At 45.9% G+C, this 19,646-nt stretch overlaps 1 protein-coding gene across 1 annotated transcript in view; it reads left to right on the forward strand.

Annotated features, from left to right (window-relative positions):
- The window catches only part of ADAMTSL3 (ADAMTS like 3), a 285,901-nt gene that overhangs the window by 192,097 nt on the left and 74,158 nt on the right, over positions 1-19,646 (forward strand). Inside the window, exons 12-14 of the mRNA XM_081838660.1 lie at positions 7,054-7,258; positions 9,021-9,168; positions 12,902-12,986. Coding sequence (XP_081694786.1) covers positions 7,054-7,258; positions 9,021-9,168; positions 12,902-12,986 — 438 coding nt within the window. The remainder of the gene's footprint in view (positions 1-7,053; positions 7,259-9,020; positions 9,169-12,901; positions 12,987-19,646) is intronic.

Here is a 19,646-nt window from a genome sequence, read left to right on the forward strand (position 1 = left end):
TTCCAACACTTGTGACAAGGGACGCAGGTGGTGCTGTGTGTTAAACCACAGAGCCTAGCGCTTGCCGATCGGAAGGTCGGTGGTTCAAATCCCCGTAACGGGGGGAGCTCCTGTTGCTCGGTCCCTGCTCCTGCCAACCTAGCAGTTCAAAAGCACGTCAAAGTGCAAGTAGATAAATAGGTACCGCTCCGGTGGGAAGGTAAACGGCGTTTCCGTGCGCTGCTCTGGTTCACCAGAAGTGGCTTAGTTATGCTGGCCACATGACATGTACGCCGGCTCCCTCGGCCAATAAAGCGAGATGAGCGCTGCAACCCCAGAGTCATCCGTGACTGGACCTAATGGTCAGGGGTCCCTTTACCTTTACCAACACTTGTGATAACAGCCATAAAGACTAAATGAAGAAACAAATACCTCGTCCCCAAATGTTGCAGCGCTGGAAATATTAGGTTTGGTTAAGTGTGGGGAATTTTTGTCTTTCCAGATGTTGCTGAACTTCAACTCCCATCAGCCCTAGCAAGCATCGCCAATGGCTAGGAATGATGGGAGTCATAATTAGTAACATCTGGAGGCTCCCAACACTTGACCTAAGATGTGCCCATTTGTTTATTTGGGCCCCACCTATATTATGGGTTAAAGTGGGTTTTGCAGGGGGTGGGGGTTGAGCATCGCGAAAACCTGCATAACCTTTGAACAAGCAGTAGTTGGAGGAGTGTGCATGCCTCTGTTGGCAAATGCATACTCATATAAAGCACTCATTTGAACTGTGTTGTCTGAAACGAGCTCAGGAATATTTTAATGACCCAACCATGTAGGCAGAGACCGACTTGTATGGCTTTTCCCACCTATCAGCAAATAAGCAGCTCTCATGTGACTGAGAGAATATCAGAATGCCTTTTTCCCCACTTTCCAGCCTAAGGCACACTTAATTTTTCTCTTCATTGAGAATGGAGATGTGGCTCTCCAGATGTTGCTGGACTTCCAACTCCCATCAGCAATATGACAACATGACCAGTAGTTGAGGATAATGGGAGTTGTTATTGGTAACCTCTCGGTTGGGCTACTACAGTATGCCGTATGTGGGGCTGCCTTTGGGGTTAGTCTGGAGGCTGCAGCTGCTGCAGAATGTGGCAGCTGGATTGCTTGTAGGGGCAAACTATCACCAGCATATAACATCTTGCTTGTGGGATTTGCACTGATTGCCAGTCTGCTATTGGGCCAAATTCAAGATGTTGGTATGAATATACAACTCCTCATACAGCTCAGGTTAATTGTGCAACCACCTTAAACCTTCTATTCCCAATAGATCCCTGAAGTCTGCAGGAAATTTTATTCTACAAGTTCCAAAGATCTCAGAAGCCCACTCTACAGTACCTCTGAGCAGGGCTTTAAGCATGGTGGCCCCTTTCTTGTGGAATAGTATACCTGTTGTGATACAATAGGCACCCAGTTCCTGCCGTTTCCAGCAACAATTGAAGACAGTTCCTCCCAGCTGAATAAATGGTTCTTTGCCCTGAGTGTCTATTTTGCATTGTTTTAGTTTTGTTTTAAATGTACCAGCCGGTTTTTCCTGTTTTTATTGTACATTATCTTGAGATGACTGTGTAGGTGATAGATAATGATAGCACAAATAATATCATCAAAGAGCATCTGTAGGTTGCCCATCTCTGTCCTACATGGCAACCCATTAAGTTTTATCCTGTATCAAGAGTTCACTACAGCTCCAAGCCAGCTCCAAGGATCAGGTTTCTAGAGTTGAGTGTAGGTTATACTACTGTGGCTTCTTCCTTCCTCTACTGACACATATTACTCTTCTGATTCAAGTATTGATTCTCCACTATCACCTTCTGTGCTTCGAGCAAACTTGGTGGAGGGTTACATTCCCCCCCCACACACAAAGTGCCCACTAAGTTTATCAATTTCAGCATGGACTCAGCACCTTCTCTGAAACAAATAATAATGTTTGTTTCTTTAGGCTTTGGCTGAACAGAAACAGTGGCTTTGTGGTTGCTGTAGGGGCCAACCAGTCTGCACTCTGCACAGCCAGCTGGGGTGGTGGACAGGAAGTAGCTTTTGGGCTGTTGCAACGGGTAGCCAATCAGTACTCTGCACAGTCAGAATCAAAGGAACCAGTCGCTCCTGGACTCAGTTTCACTTTGAAAGTTCTGCCCCTGAAGGAGTGGCTAGAGATTTATGGGAGATTCACTCCTCTGCCCTTAACATTCCGACTTGAGCTCTTTCCTCCAACCCTTGCGATGCAGAGAATAGGAAGTCCCCCCCCCCCCCTGATGCATGGGTTTCCTTGTATGGACTCTGTGGCACCTGCTGTGTTCACACACAGCAGAAGTTAAGACAAGGCGCTTAACCCGAGCTTGGCGGGGAAGTAGTAGAGCACATGACAGTCTCATCTTGGCTGGGAGGCGCACTCACAAACACCCCAAAACCCTGGAGAGGCTCTGCCAATCACCGTAGACAGCTGTGAGCTAAATGGACCACTGCCCTGACTTGGTTAAAGGTAGCTTCCTGTGACTTCGCTCGCTGTTTCTTGAGCACCAGTCATCTATAAATAGTAGGGCCATATGCAAGCTTCCTTTATGACCGTCTAGTGCACTGTGTTGCCTTCGTTAGTCAAATGAGAAGCCTGGGGCAGAGAGCGGTGGGAGTCCAATGAGCTGAGCTGTGGCTCAAGTTGTAAATGCACTCCCGGACTGTTTTAACAGATGGAGCAATCTTTTGAAAGAAGGAGGTGGGAAATCACCAGGATAAATGTTCCCCCACCTCTGTACACACACACACACACACACACACACACACACCCTACCTTTGAAGGCTTTTGGAATGGCTCCCGCATAGTTCAGGCTTGCAGGAGTGTTGAGGGATCCCTTGACAGACACAGACTCTGGAAAGTATCTATCAAACTGCCTGGCCCACTAGGCCCCTTGTCCCACCTGGAACTGACTCCTAGGAATATGGAACGAGGGAGTGTATTTTAAATTGCTGAGATAAAGAAAAACAGCTGTAAAAATGTACGCCATAAACACTTCCTGCAGCTAGCATCACATAAGGCGCTTTTGCATTGTGGCATATACAAATCCGTGGACCGCTAATCTCACTCGACAGTTAAATGTACTTTACATCCCGATGATTATTATTTTAAAAACAAGTAACTTTTTAGCACTTAATGCAGTGCTTTAAAGTGTTCAGCGTGCTGCTTGTGCACCACCCCAGACAACAGCAATGTGTGCAAACGGCTGTCAAAAAGCATTTTCCATCAGTTCTCCAAATGAGTAAGCTAGAAAGTGAAACTCTGCAAAATAGGTCTCTATTATTGTTCCCACATGGCAGGTGGAGCAGGAAGGGGAGGTGCTGGAGCTGAAAGAAGGGGGTCTAGCTAAGGGGGACTTTTCCAAGTCTGAGATCCACATTCCCTTGTGGGCAACCTTTTTTTTGGGGGGGGGTCTCATGCCAGTGGTTAGAGGGACCATAGCAAGAGAGAGTGGGGCAACTGCATGGAAGCCACAGATTTCTCAACACATTAGGACAGGGAAGGGCAACCTGTGGCCTACTAGACATTGTTGAATGCCAACTCCCATCAGGCCCTGCCAGCATGGCCAATGGCCAGCAATGATGGGAGTTCGAGCCAAACAACATCTGGAGGGAGTCATGTTCCCCACCCCTGCATTAAGACAAGGTGATTGCTCGTGTTGTCACAACATTGTGGTGGCTGTTTAGATTTATGCAGTAATGTGTTTTCAGTGTATGCTTTGAAATGTAATTATTAGCAACATGGCGGGACATACTCAGGGCTGCTGTCAGCACTCAGTACCCTTTGGGCAGCTCCTGGGGCCAGACTGCCAAGCAGGGCCCACAGATGCTGGTGTTTGCCTTAGCTTCACTGTGCCACCTGCTTAGGCCTTGCCATTCGTGAGTTTGTGTGGTGGCTGGGCCTGCAAATCCACCCACCATTTTGTCTCAGTGTCAGGCCTATGCCCCTATAAAGCCCTGCCGCATTGCTCTCAGACACAGCTGGGGTTGCTTGTATTCTTGGCCTGGGCTTCTAAAGGCAGTCCTGAACCAGCACCTTGGTCCTTGTCCAAGGTCCTGAGCTCTCCTTGCTTTGCCTCCTGCCCTGTTCTAGAGCCTGGGCCTGCTGACCTCCCTCTGGTTTGATGACTACCTTCTCCTGGTGGTCGACACCACTGTGGATCAGGACTGAGCCAGCCCTTTACATGCTTACATTTGTGAAAATGTGCACACAGGAACGTTCTGTTGGGGACCAGGAATTGCTGTGGTGCAGAACTGTGCATTACGGATTGAATCCAGCTAACATAGTAGACCTGTTGAAATTAAAGGACCCAAGCTAGTTGTGTCCATTAATTTCAATGAGTAGACTCTGCTTAGGACTAACTTTGGCCGCAACCTGATGTATTTATTTTATTTTACTTATTAAAATCATTTGTAAGCTTCCCTTCATTGATACAGATACCAGGGCAGGGTACAAAGCCATGACCGCAAACAACAATAAACCATAAAACAGCTCATCAAACTAAAAGGGCAGCTTAAAAATCAACAGAGCAGGTTAGCCAGTCAGTCAAATAAAAGCTTTGCCAAATATGGCTTAACCTGGCACCAAGTGGATAATGCCCATGCCAGTGACTTAGAAATGTGTGTTCGAAGAAGGCCCCAAATGACAGCCCTGTGTTAACATCTCCACTTCTCCCTCCATGATGTGCAAGGTAGCTTACCCTATTTCCTGATTTCATTACTCTGTGCCTTTGCTTGCTTGCTTGAACAATCTAAAGACCACCTTTCTGCTAAAGCTCCCTCCGCAGTCAGTGGAAGAGTCCAACAGAACAATTTATAATTAACAAACCAGCAGCGCTTACCAATTAAAGGTGTACACCAGCAATAAGAAACCAGAGCAAAGCAAGTAAAAATGCAGACTAAAATCCCAGGAGAATAAAAGCATCCCAGGGTGACAGCCAGTGTTAGTCCTACTCTGAGCAGACCCAGTGAAATTAATGGGTATGACTAACTTGTGTCCATTGACTTCAGTGGGTCTACTCTGCGTATTGGATACAACCCCCAATGTCCTTATGCACAGCTCAGACACTGTTGCACAGCTCAGACACTGCACAGCTCAGACACTGTTGCTGAACAGAGGTAGACTTCCCTACTTATTCCCTATTTTGCTGGCTTCCTGCCACTGATGGAGCCAGGGCAAGTCACAGCGTAATGGCGTTAGGTCCTAGGTAACTCGTAGGTCACACTGCAGTGGGGGGGGGCACTCACAGTGGGGCTGGGTTTTTTCCAGCAGCAACCCCCTGGGATTTTTCAAATCATGCACTTCTGTTCCACAGCTCCCTGTTGAACACCCCCTACAGAATTTTGCTCCTGTGCAACACGTTGAGTGGCCTTTTTGCTACTACGCTGTGCTAGCTCTCGCAGTAGATTAGCTCTGGAACTAGACATCCTTTAGTGTGTTATATATTACATCAATCGTTCCTTTGGGTTAAGCAGCATGAAAGGAGAGCAGCAGATGAGCACATTTATCAGGGGCGATGGTGAAATCATTAGCTATCTGCTTCATGCTGCCTGGTTTTGATCATGTAAGTTTGGTTTAAATGTCAACGCTCGGCGTACAATAAGTTTCACGTTCGGTTTGTGTATAAGGTGATTAATTTGCTCTGAGCGGGGAGTTGCGTGAATTATTTCAGGCAGGGAGCATTCTTGAGTCACCTCCTGCATCTTGGGGAGCAGTTATATAAATTTACCTTTTGGATTTATAGGTTTCTGCTCCATCTGCTCTGTGTTTGACTTCTTTACAGTGCCTCCGCTGCTTCCAACAAACGACTTTGAGTGGGATACTCTTGCTACTTCCAACCCATGCAGCGGGTGCAACAGGCTTGCATTTATTTTCCTGAGCCATTACTGACCGTAATATCCAAATACGGTTTTTTTTGGGGGGGGGAATATACATATAAAACAGTGATTTCAAACATTAAAATACAGAGTTCTTTCAAACTCTTAGACCTCCTTCCTTCCTTCCATGGGTTCCATCTTTAAGATTAAATTTACTGGATCTTTCACCCTTATCTAGCTATTATATAACCGTAATTACCATTAAAACAATTCCACATTACGAGTGTCTTTACATCCCTGCCAAAGATTTTAACTGTTTACAGTGGTCTTTTAAGTAAATTACAAATTTACTCCAGTCTTTAGAAAATACTTGATCTTCCTGGTTTCGAATTTTCCCTGTCATTTTCGCCATTTCCGCATATTCCATCAATTTCATCTGTAATTCTTCTTTTGTTGGTATTTCGCCTTCCTTCCACTGGGTTAGCAGCATTCTCACTGCCTATCCAAACGTGTTTTAGAACAGAACATTAAGCATGGACTTCTTTGAGTTGGTAGCAGGAAAATATAATGTTGATCCAAAAGGAACTGTACTATACATTGCCACCCCCCACACCGGTGAATCTCCACGGTGGGGTGGGGGGTGGGGAGCATTTATTTTGTGATGTTAGCAAAGTGGTGCAGATCTTGAAGCCACCCCTAAAGTTCTTCATTGGAAGCAAAGATAGGCACAGTTTTGCAAGTCATCCAGACTTGGGTTGAATTAGATTCCTGGCCAAAATGTTCTGGACTCCTGGTCCTAGATTCCAAGTCTTAGTGGACCTTCTCCAGAATCTTCCCCAGTATGTTCAACGATTACGATACACCAGGCAGATCTTGTCTGAGAACATTAAGCAGAGTTATCACAACTGAAGGGCTCTGGAGATGGTGTTGTGTTGTCCATGCAAAAAGTAGTCTAGGAAGCATCCATTAGGATTTGACACCCTTTTGAAAATTTGAGAATTGGTACATAAGCTTTAGATAAAACAACATTACAGAATTGAGATTCAGCAGTGGGTCTGATTACTGACAGTATTAAGTGTCGGTTTTCAAAGAAGAAAGATGGATCTACTGCTTTCATTAAGAGCTTGCGTCTAGAAACCATATAGAAGTTGGACTCATGGGAATTTTTGTGTTCCCTCCCCACACCAACCCCAGCTGGGAACACAACCCGTGGACAGCATGTTCAGTTTCCTGTGGAGGTGGAATCCAGAGGAGGAGTTTCGTGTGTGTGGAGGAGACCATGCATGGAGAGATACTACAAGTAGAGGAGTGGAAATGCATGTATGCTCCCAAACCCAGGGTCATGCAAGCTTGCAACCTGTACGATTGCCCTAAATGGATCGCTTTGGAATGGTCACAGGTAAGCTCACAAAGAATTTAACCCTTCATTTTTTAAAAACAAAAAACTGATCCCCTCCCCCCAGATATACGAAAACACTGTGTGGTTGTTGTTTAGTCGTTTAGTCGTGTCCGACTCTTTGTGACCCCATGGATGAGAGCACACCAGGCCCTCCTGTCTTCCACTGCCTCCACTGTATATATGTGTGTGTGTGTGTGTGTATATATATACACACAAACACACATATATACATATATTGTTGTTGTTTAGTCGTTTAGTCGTGTCCGACTCTTCATGACCCCGTGGACCAGAGCACACCAGGCCCTCCTGTCTTCCACTGCCTCCACTGTATATATGTGTGTGTGTGTGTGTGTGTGTGTATATACACACAAACACACATATATACATATATTGTTGTTGTTTAGTCGTTTAGTCGTGTCCGACTCTTCATGACCCCGTGGACCAGAGCACACCAGGCACTCCTGTCTTCCACTGCCTCCCGCAGTTTGCTCAAACTCATGCTGGTAGCTTCGAGAACACTATCCCACCATCTCGTCCTCTGTTGTCCCCTTCTCCTTGTGCCCTCCATCTTTCCCAACATCAGGGTCTTTTCCAGGGAGTCTTCTCTTCTCATGCGGTGGCCAAAGTATTGGAGCCTCAGCTTCAGGATCTGTCCTTCTAGTGAGCACTCTGGACTGGTTTCCTTAAGCATGGATAGGTTTGATCTTCTTGCAGTCCATGGGACTCTCAAGAAAACACTGTAGGGGGAAATAACTGGTGTCCTTGCACTAATGGAACATGTTGCTTAGAACTGCGTTGCACACAAGCCACAGTTTCTTGGGGTGGCAACATTACTTTTCCCCTAGGGCTCTTGCTGTTGCAGCAGCAGTGCCAACTCCGTCTCTGCCCTGGATGAATCGCATCATCCACAGTACTCCAGATCTAGTGTCATTCGTCACTGGGTGGGTGGATAGGTGTGGAATCCCAGCTGCCATCAAATCTGGCTAAGAATATTCAGCAAAATGGCTTTTCCCCTTCCAGAAGGGACAGAAGAAATATATAAGGGGAAGGGGAGCATCTTCTCCATCTAGATTGGCCTCTGTGAGGCAAGGAGGAGCCCAGACCAGATGGGAGCTGGTGATGATGATAGTTCACTTGGGCTATGAGCTAAGGGAACACTTGTTTATTTTTTGAGGCTGTTTTGGACCTGGTCCATGGCCATATTAGGGAATGAAAAGGAAAATATTGAAGATGGACCAACAATGGTAGCTTTTTTTCTTTATTAAACTGTAAGTTATCTCACACTTACGTATGTATCCCGAAATGGCATTAGCAAGGCCAAGTTATATGATTTATTGGATCCTCCTCGTTGCTGCTGTTTCAGAGAATAATAAGGACTGATTTGGGTTAATTTGTTTCATATGCCTGTTTTCGTCCATACTCTGCCTTTGTTATATGCTGTAGTGATTTGCAAGCCACTCGGAGAATGGAGTTTTAGACTTCAAGGCAGTATATAGATTTTAAAGTAAATAATAAAAAAATATAAACTATGTCTGCACATGTACTTCCGTTTAATGTGTTAATCAGCTAAAGGCAGATGATAATAATTGGGGGGTGTTAGTTTTGTTTGTTACTGCGTTGTGCATTGTGTTTTTGTATTGTGATCCTCGGATGAAGGGCGGTGGAGAAAGTTAATATATAATAAATAATACAATAATAATTTGACTGAGCATCCTTGAATCGGTTGACAACTCTGGGGTTTTGCTTTTGTGTTGCTCTGTAGTGCACCGTGACGTGTGGGCGAGGATTACGATACCGAGTGGTGCTGTGCATTGATCACCGTGGGCAGCACACGGGCGGCTGCAATCCTCAGCTCAAGCTGCACATAAAAGAAGAATGTATCGTGCCGGTCCCCTGTTACAAGCCCAAAGGTAACTCTCATATACCTGCCTAAAGACACAGGGTTGTATCCAATGTAGTGATAGAATCACTTCGTGGTATGCTTGCTTCTCTGGCGAAATGTTGTGCGCCAGCAGAACACCGTTGCACAAGGGAATGCGCCAGCCGGTTGGTGGTGATTTTCTTGCACAACGGATTGTGCAACCTGTTATGCGATGTGTTTCGGCTAGCACAACTGTCGCATTGGATTCCTCTGTTTTGCTACTCTGAAACTCACTCAACACAAGCCCTTTCGCCAGCAGACAGATAGCCGATGGAAGGAGAGCAGTTCTGGTAGAATAACTTCTTTTGCTGGTGGAAGGGCACCTTCCATCAGAGGAATTAAACCTTTGGATCCAACCCATGGACAAGTGAAGAGTCACATAAGTACTTGGTTATGTAATTTTGGGTATAATATATTTCCTGCTTCTTATTCATTTCCTTCCTTCCTTCCTTCCTTCCTTCCTTCCTTCCTTCCTCCCCCCACCCCTCATTGTTTCATTTTAATGTGTGTTTTTATTGTGTATTTACACATCCATGTAAATCGCCTTGCAACTTTCCTGTGTGTGGAGCGATTCAGAAATGGAGTAATTCTAACCTGATGACTCACACACTCCTCATTTCCTGCTCATCTGCACACACTATTCACACGTCACACTTATCCTGCACTGCATTCAGAAACTCAGGCCTAATCTAGACAAGCCAAGGGATTCGTAGCTGTCACAAGGCTGCACCTCCTTGCTGCGTCTCCCAGTAACGCCTAGCGAAAAGAAGACATGTAGCTGCAACATGTACACCCTCAGCCTCTCTACTGCTGGTGGTGTAGTTTGTTGCCAACCTCTTCTGGAGGTGGGGAACTGCAGACCATAGAAACTGCATGCCACACATCTTCATTCCTAGATGTTACAGAAGGAAGCTGCAGGGGGGAGATGCAGGTCACTTCCCCACCAATAGCACAGAGCCCTTTATCTCCCTAGCCCTGGTATGCTTCTTTATTTCTGGCGTTGGGATGTTAATTAAAACCTCAGCATCTGAGCCAAGGATAAAGGGGCTCTCATTTCAATACACCTAAACCATAGCTCTCATTGCAAATAGCGTTCAATATTTCAAAGACGGCACCCTGCATTTTGCTCAGTTTTTGTTTGTTTCTGGTGCAGATTTTGTCTGATTTGGAGGTAACCTTGTGAAAGCACATTTTTCTTCTGTAAATCGACTTGCTTTGTGCTTTTACTTGATACCATGCAGCCTAGGTTGTCTCTCTGTGATCAGATTATATTAATTTGGCTTTGACTGTGCAAGTGTGTGTGTTTGTGTGTGTGTGTATAGATGGGGAGAGAATTATTAGCTGAAGTAAAATGTTCCTAGCAACCTCTTCCAGAAGCTGGAGGACAAACTCGAGAGTTGGCAAAGTTATGAGGCTGTAGTAATCAGCGCTAAGTAGGGTGTGTGCCTGTTATTTTTTTTCTTCACTTATGATGTAATTTAAAACAGTGGGGTGAACAAATCTATAGTGTAACAAAACAGGGAGGAATAATTTCAATGTTTTGCTTAACAGTTAATGGATTTTTCAACATTGGTCCATTTCACACATAAGATTAAGCCAAACTATTGCTTAGCACAAATGAGAAAACATGTGGGTTCCCAAAGCAAAAATTACAGCCCCTGCACTCCTCCCCTGGAATAAACGTTGGTTATAGCTGCAGTGAGAAAAACCGTGAGCCTGGGTTTGGATGTAAGGGTAAGCGAAACCATGGCTTAGCCCCTGGGCAGTGTGGCAGCAGTAGGAGTAGAGAAGGAACTTGGTGGCTGTGCTCTGGGAACTCACACAGTTGCTTGTTTGTGCTAACCCATGGTTTGGCTTAGTGTTGGGTTCAAACCGAATCAATATTTAAATAAGATCAAAGAAGTCAAGGCGCTTCTCCTCAGTGTGTAGAATTTAGAAAACACTGTAGAAATTAGGTATACAGTGGTGCCCCGCAAGACGAATGCCTCGCTAAACGAAAAACCCGCAAGACGAAAGGGTTTTCCGATTTTTAGCGGCTTCGCAAGACGAATTTCCCTATGGGCTTGCTTCGCAAAACGAAAGCCCATAGGGAAATCTCCGGGGACAGCGGGGAACCCTCCTCCCACCGCAAGCCCCGGGAAGAGAGGAGAAGCTGCGCGCCTTCCCCTCTGTTCCCGGACCTGTCCTGAAGGCTTGCGGTGGGAGGTCCGGGAACAGAGGAGAAGGCGCGCAGCTTCTCCTCTCTTCCCGGGGCTTGCGGTGGGAGGAGGGTTTTTCCTCCCCACCGCCAACATTCAGAAGGCTGTTCTGAAGGCTGGCGGTGGGAAGAAAAGCCCTTCTCCCGCCTCCAGCCTTCAGAAGAGTTCCCCGCAGGGCTCCCCAAGCTGTGAATGTCTGCCGCGCGCGAGGGGCGCTCTGCTTAAGAGCGCCCCTCATGCGGGGCAGCAGGCTGCTATCCGCAGCTTGGAGAGCCCTGTGGGGAAGTCCGGCAGGGCTCCCCAAGCTGCAGATGTCTGCCCCGCCCGAGGGGCGCTCTGCTTAAGAGCGCCCCTCGTGCGGGGCAGCAGGCTGCTATCCGCAGCTTGGAGAGCCCTGTGGGGAAGTCCGGCAGGGCTCCCCAAGCTGCAGATGTCTGCCCCACCCGAGGGGCGCTCTGCTTAAGAGCGCCCCTCGTGCGGGGCAGCAGGCTGCTATCCGCAGCTTGGAGAGCCCTGTGGGGAAGTCCGGCAGGGCTCCCCAAGCTGCAGATGTCTGCCCCGGGCGAGGGGCGCTCTGCTTCAGAGCGTCCCTCGCACCCGGCAGCAGGCTGCTATTCGCAGCCTAGGCAGCCCTGCAGGAACTCTTCTGAAGGCTGGCGGCGGGAGAAGGGCTTTTCTTCCCACCGCCAGCCTTCAGAAGGCTGTTCTGAAGCCTGGCGGTGGGGAGAAAAGTCCTCCCCCCCCCACCAGCCTTCAGAAGAGGTCCGGGGAAAGACTGTCCCCGGACCTAGTCTGAAGGCGGTCTCCCTAGGAACGCATTAATTGATTTTCAATGCATTCCTATGGGAAACCGTGCTTCGCAAGACGAAAAACTCGCAAGAAGAAAAAACTTGCGGAACGAATTAATTTCGTCTTGCGAGGCACCACTGTAATTAGAAATTCCTGTAGGTATAAACCACTGAGCCTCTCAAGCTTGCTGATCGGAAGGTCGGCGGTTCGAATCCTCACGACAGGGTGAGCTCCCATTGCTCTGTCCCAGCTCCTGCCAATCTAGCAGTTTGAAAGCATGCCAGTGCAAGTAGATAAATAAGTACCACTACGGCGGGAAGGTAACTGGCATTTCCATGCGCTCTGGCTTCCATCACGGTGTTCCTTTGTGCCAGAAGCGGTTTAGTCATGCTAGCCACATGACCCAGAAACTGTCTGTTACTCCTTTTTGTTTCTTAGTATTTTACTGATTTGTTCAGAAGTGCAAACATAAGAAAAAGAAAGAAAATGAAGAATCAACGATGTAAACCATAGAATGATGTTTTTCTCTGGTGTTTTTCTTCCCCTTGCTGAACCCTACCTACTCTCTCTTGTATCACAACTAATGGTGTTTTCCTTTTTTGTCCTGAAGAGGGCTCTGATTCCTGAGAGCCCAGTCCCAGGTTGTTCAAAACATCGAGGTTCCTGGTTCAAACCCAGGAGTTGCTGAAATGCGATAAATAAATAGCCCATGCTTTGTGCATTTTCCTCTTCCAGAGAAACACCCCGTTGAAGCAAGACTCCCCTGGTTCAAGCAAGCACACGAAATGGAGGAGACCAGAGCAGTCTCCGAAGAACCGACGTAAGTTTGCCATTCCTCTCTCTTTCCTCCTGTCTCACTCGCTCTCTTTCTCTTTAAGGCAGAGAAGAGGCCGCTGATGCATTTTCCCGACTGTTTGTAAAGACTGGCCTCCCTTGCCAAGTCATCTGGTGTTTGGATTTTCCTGGGCTGGGTCTGTCTTTGCAAGTCAGTTCTCAGATTCTTCCAAACAGTTCTCCTTGAGTGACGCAAAAGCAGCTGGAGCCAAGAAAGTATTTAAATTATATGTTTCGGAAGTGCTATCAAGGTTTCCCAGCTATACAAATTCCTGTCCTCCAGAAGGCACTTGCTTGGGAGAGTTGAGTTCCAAAAAGGCTCTCCTGATGGCAACCAGAAATTTTTGCAAGCAGTGGGGATGCAGCCAAGAAGAAGGGCATCCGTACCCAACATCTGTGTTCATGGGGCAATCCCCGGTGGTCCAAGTTTTCTCTCTTTGGTTCTTCCTTGAATAGATCGAGGGCATCTCAGTTAGAATTGTAGGAAGAAGAAACAGTGTTCAGGTCTTGAGTGAGTTTGCCCAGAGCAGAGGTGTTTTGACCCATTTGGCTGCTCCTGGGGAGGTTGAATGTAACCATGGTTATACCTGCCTTAGGGCTTTTCCAGACTGTTGCTATTTTTGAGTGGGATTCAATCACTTACTCGCAAATTCAGGTTGTCTGATTGGGAGGTCTTGCACAACAAACTCACTTCCCAAAACACCACAAGTAGTGAAAGTGATGGGAAAATGTATTAGAAAGCATGGGGCAACAGTTGCTTAGATGCAACGTCATCTACCCTTGCCTACAAACAAATCAGAATGAATGTTTGCTGAACAGGTCATCTGGAAGCACCATTAGTTACTTCTAGACTGGTTTACTCCAGTATGCTTGACCTAGAGCTGTCTGACCTAGAGCTGCTCCAGTATGCTTGACCTAGAGCTGAGAGCCAGTGTGGTGTAGTGGTTAAGCGCGGTAGACTCGTAATCTGTGGAACCAAGTTCGTGTCTCCACTTCTCCACATGCAGCTGCTGAGTGACCTTGGGCAGGTCACACTTCTCTGAAGTCTCTCAGCCCCACTCACCTCACAGAGTGTTTGTTGTGGGGGAGGAAGGGAAAGGAGGATGTTAGCCGCTTTGAGACTCCTTTGGGTAGTGATAAAGCGGGATATCAAATCCAAACTCTCTCTTTCTTTTCAAGAGTCTTTGGAAGTCCCATTGGTCCAGAATGCTTTTTCCTTTATTTCGATGGAGGATAGTGAGTGTATGTAGCCTACCGTACAAAGGTCCTTCCAAGGACCACATTTCTGTTTTCTCGAACTCTTTCTCTTTTTCTCATTGACGTGAGCCACTTGGGACGACAGTAATTGCTTGGAAAGAAGGGAAATACATTAAATAAATAAACAACGCCTGAGCAAAGAGGCATCTCCATTGCCTTCAATTCAAGGGACTGCACTGGGTACATATCTCATTCACACCCCCAGATTGGGACCCTTTTACATCTATGGGATTGTACTTCACCATGATGAATGGAGAAGAAGCCCTTGCAAAAATGCACATCGGAGATTTCTGCCTGCAAGAAATCACTGGCTTGGAAAAACTGACTGTATGAGATTTTTAGGGACGCCCTCGTAGCATGCTGCATTTCTGCCAAATTATATTCTGCATTAAAAATAAAATACGGAACTGCCAGAAAATTCAAATGAGATGAATATTTTTCCTCTGCACATTTAAGTGAAGTCAGCGTTCTTTCTGCACGTTTCAGAGCACTGTAACCAAGTGGTGTAGGATGGATGAGGCTAGATGGCCCCTTCGTTTTTTCTTCGTTTGTCCTGTTTGATCTTGGCAAGTGTGTGTATATTGGTGGACACCAACCTCTGACTCAAACCCGAAACTGCCTCCTGAGCTGGTGTTATAGAGCCTGCACATTTATACTGCCATGCTGCCTCCTGTTAAGAAACAGACCAGTATGAAGTCACTGAGTTGAAATTCCCTTGCAGATCTCAATAGAAACTGGGAGTGAGTGACCTGCTCACTACAGAAAGGAATTGTCCCTCTTTAGGGCTGAGACAAAATCAGACACACACCAGTTTGCCATCCCATTTGTGGCAAATGATTTATTGGGGATGCGAAATGCTTTGAAACGGGCTTGCCATTGGCAGTGATGGCAGTTTCTCTTTTTTGATAGAGTTCTCAGCGACTGGTGACTATCATTGCCTTACTCCCCAAAGCCCCTGGAATTATTAAGGATGTTGGAGAAGTCCAATGGCAACAGAAAATGAGGCGTAAATTGCTGCAGTTTGTGTAGTCAGGAGCAGAAATCACTCAAGCAAATATGATCAGTGAATATGTTCAGTCTCTTAAAAAAAAAGTCCACAAATGATATGTAATTCATGATTTTTTAAAAAACGGTGTTTCGACATTTCCATTACATTGGAAGGAAAATGAGTTATGTCGACTGTTACATACGTAGCTTATGTTAAATAGCATAAAGGTAAAGGTAAAGGTACCCCTGCCCGTACGGGCCAGTCTTGACAGACTCTGGGGTTGGTGCGCCCATCTCACTCAAGAGGCCGGGGGCCAGCGCTGTCCGGAGACACTTCCGGGTCACGTGGCCAGCGTGACAAAGCTGCATCTGGCGAGCCAGCGCAGCACACGGTCCAGCCCAATGCCTCTTGCGTCACAAAGTTGTGACGATTGCTATGAGGTAGGCAAAGAAAACAAAACCACAGACCCAGCCAATCCGTCTGCAAGAAACATTCCTTGCTGGACGTGAAAACAGCGACCAATAAATAGGGAGAGTGGGAGGGAATGCCAGCGTGAACTTGTGGCTTAAGACCAGGTTTGCAGTTTCCCCTGGTAAATTTCAACCCCTTCTTGAACAATGGCTATATCCTTCAACAAAAGCCACAACGTGAAAATCTTAGTCCCTGGTTCATTGCTTTTTATTTTATTTTAACTGCCCATTGTGCCTTCACACCTTAGCTTGAGTTCGGAACAAGTAAGGGAAATGTGAGCACAGCTGTGTGTCAAAAACCTGCAAATAGAGATGTACCAAGACAACATCTGGAAGAGAAATACTTCTGCTCCTGTGGTCAAGTGTGTGTGTGTGTGTGTGTGTAGAAAAGAGTGTTGAATTATGCATAATGGTGGTTCTAAAGTTTTTGGTGTGTTTTTTTAATGTATATTACAAAAATGGTTGTGTGTGTGTGTGTGTGTGTGTGTGTGTGTGTTTTAAAAAAAGACTGTTTGGGACACTAAGCCAAGAAAAATGGAGGTATAACCTTTCTAGTTCTTTCTGGTGGAATGTGATGATAGTTGATACCCATCATTATTGTAAATGTGTTTCCCTGGAGCCTTCTTTATTTACAGGGGGATTTTCAATAAGCCTTCCAAAAAAAGATTCCACATCCTTTTTCTTTTAATAATCTTAAAAGAAATAAGAGAGCTTTACAACTTTTTTTCCCTTCTTAATCGTAACTTTGAGAAACAGGCCAAGCTTAGAAGCTGATAGCTTTGTGAGGAGGTAGGGCTGGGTTGGAGTTATTGCATTGGGGCTATTCGGACGCATTCTATGTACACATACACCCCATAGAGATTTACTGAAATCATTCTTGGTGGTCTCCTTCATCCTCCGACAGGAGAATTTCAGTACACATCAGTTGCCCGTATGTGGTAAAATGGCACTTGTCACGGTCCTCCCTAGGTTTTTCTGAGAAAATATTTGAGAATTTGTTTATTTCCAGTATATATAGATTGCATTTACATAACAATCAGTAAAATAATCTGTGAATCGAAATATTACTTTGCGTCTTCACTCCCTCCCTCCTTGAAAAAGAGGGCCATTTTGCAGAATGTTCTTCAGATATTCTCTACCTTTTTTGCCTGACAGTGCCCTTGAGTGATGCTAGGTCTGGGGCATTGTGGGGGAAACAAAATGGCCGCCAGACTGTCAATTCTGCCTCTGCTATTGCAGCAGCAAAACGACAAACAAGCAAAAACCTCAGGAAAAAGGAAAGAAGCAGTGCCATTGCCACAGCTGACAGGAAACCCTACCTCCAAGAAACTGTTCTAGAATTTACTCTCCCACCTGGGGATAGTTGGCAGAACTTTATTCCCAGCTTTTCTGCGGGGGGAAAAAATTGAAGTAGTGTTTTGAGGGGGCCATTTTCACCCAACTTTACATTTCATCCTACAAAATGCAGATACCAACTTCAAAAAATCACATGATTTGATTTAGCCAATGGCAACCCTAGGTTGCTTGTTCCACAGGTTTGCTTGTTGTTGTGTTACAATAAATAAATAGAACTTGCAGTTGGGGCTCTATGAAATCCCAGACACTAAATATGCAACAGGAAAACCTCAATTACAATATAGACCTGCTGTGTCGAGGAAAAAATGCTTAGAATTCTCTGACTGTAAATGAATTTGTTCTGTGGTTCAGACTTTCAAACAAAAATGCAAAGCTTCAAAGGAATTCATCATACATTATTTTTGGACCCTCTTATGCGTTCCGCCAGCCTTGTATACGGAGTGAATTCTGAACTGCTGGTGTACTGCTGTCAACACATTTTTTCTCTCCTCAAGCTTTGTCAAATATTTGCGTTGGTTAAGGCATTGCGGTACACTGCTTAATGACAAAAAGCTAAGAGAATATTATTCTTGGTTTAGATAAGCAATGGTTCAGAAATTCTCTTTGTCGTGTGCATTTGTCTCCTTTCTTTTCTCTTGGTCTTACCTCCTTTCTGCATCCCATGTGGTTGATATTGGGCCCTGGTTGCCAGGATTCCCAAGCTCTTTCTTTAACCTACGTCCTTTCTGTGTGGACGTAGGGAAAGGATGCAAGGGTCTGAACAAGCATGTCCATACTTGCATTGCCTGGAAATCTCTAAGTACCACACCCCTGAATCAGTATAATACCTAACAAGGGTGGTTGTGTACAACAGCACCTACGTATATGTAAACGTATGCTGCAGTTTGGGAAGAATACTTACATCTAGCACAGGGTTTGGGAACTTTGTCTAGCTGTTGTGATCCTTATCTCCCCAGCCCTGGAGAACTAAATTTGACAGTTGACTGCCCATCTGCCAGTCATCTGGTGTCATAGTAATGTCAGGTTACACTGCACTTTGAAGCCCCAGTTATTGGGACTTCAAAGTGCAGCTCAGGGCTGTTTGAAAGCCCTTTTGCAAACAGCCCTCTATGCTCTTAGATCCTCTGAAAACCTGAAGCTTAAAGAGCAGTGCACAGCTGTTTGCAAAAGGACTTTCAAATAGCCCCACACCGACCTTGGGCTGCAAGTGCCTACTTATAGCAGGAGACTAGGAACACATAGCCAAACTGAGGATTGATCCCTTCATGCACCGGTTGGTGAACAGAGGGTTCAGTTGTGCTGACTTCTTGGGTTCTGCTTCACCTGCGCATTTCCCACAGGAAATGCATTGGCTAAGCAGCCGCCAGCAGGATTGACCTTTGCTCTTCTGGCCATCAGCTGATGTCACCTAGGGATGTCAGCTGATGGACAGGGGTTACGCTTTGGAGGAAATGGCCTTGTAGGCCCACATTGAACCGCTGGCAAAGATCAGCCCACAGGCCCAAAGTTCCTCACCCCTGTTCTAGCACCTGCAGCTGTTTGTGGAATTAGCCTTGCAGGATAGGGTTTGTCTGTGCAAACAGGTGCTCAGTACAGGCAGTTTTGTCAGGCAGTCTTCTGTTTGTGAGCCTAGGAACTGAATATAGGACCCTTTGTCTTCTCTCCCCTCCCCACCACCCCTCGCCCCATGACTTACTTATTACATATCTATACCTCCTTTCTGCCATGAAGCTCAAGGGTGAAGACAAGATGGTGTCCCATCCAGGCTGTGGACAGAATCTGGGCTGCTTAGCTTCAGCAAGGTTGCAGCACAATGTACCATGTCCTACAAACCTTGTGAAAACTTAACGCAAGGGCCGGCTGTTTGGTGGGTGCCTGTTCTCAGAACCTCACCAGCAACGTGCCTCCACCTCTCTATGGCAGAAAACAAGTTTGTTCATCAGTGCCTGTGGGTGGAATCCATCAAACCCTGTCACTGCACAGCTTCCATACATTCACGGAACACTCATGCAATGTGAATGTCATTGAAAGGAATGATGGATGGAGTCCTCTTGTAAATAACGTTCACATTTATCTAAACCTGTGGCAATCTACATATTTGGGATGTCTTCCCAGCCATTGCGAGATAACCGCAATGTGTGTTTGTGTGCATTAACTGCATTTAGCTGGGATAATTCTCTCCTCTTTCGATATATAATCAGAATTTTGTCAAAGACTTTTGAGACCTTCACATTGATGGAAGAAACAGTAGGTACTTGATTACTTTTAAAATTTCAACAAGCAAGGTACATAGGTTCCCTTCTCAGCTTTGCAAATGTGCCTGCAACAATTACTTTTGATCTTACATATATGTTTACATGCAAGGAATTCAAGGGAAAAGCAAGCTCAAACCCAAGTTCTTTAATGCCCCATCCACACTATGAAATTAAAGCAGTATCATGCCGCTTTAAATAGTTGTGGCTTCCCCCAGGGTGTAGAGTGATGAGATTCGTTTGGAGAGTCTGTGGCAGTTTCCCATGTCCATGGGCAGGAGAAAACTGAATCTCTTTTGCCATTGATTCAGATAAATAAAGGG

This window comes from Podarcis erhardii (genome assembly GCF_964252035.2).
Source record: "Podarcis erhardii genome assembly, chromosome: 14".
Classification (NCBI taxonomy): domain Eukaryota; kingdom Metazoa; phylum Chordata; class Lepidosauria; order Squamata; family Lacertidae; genus Podarcis; species Podarcis erhardii.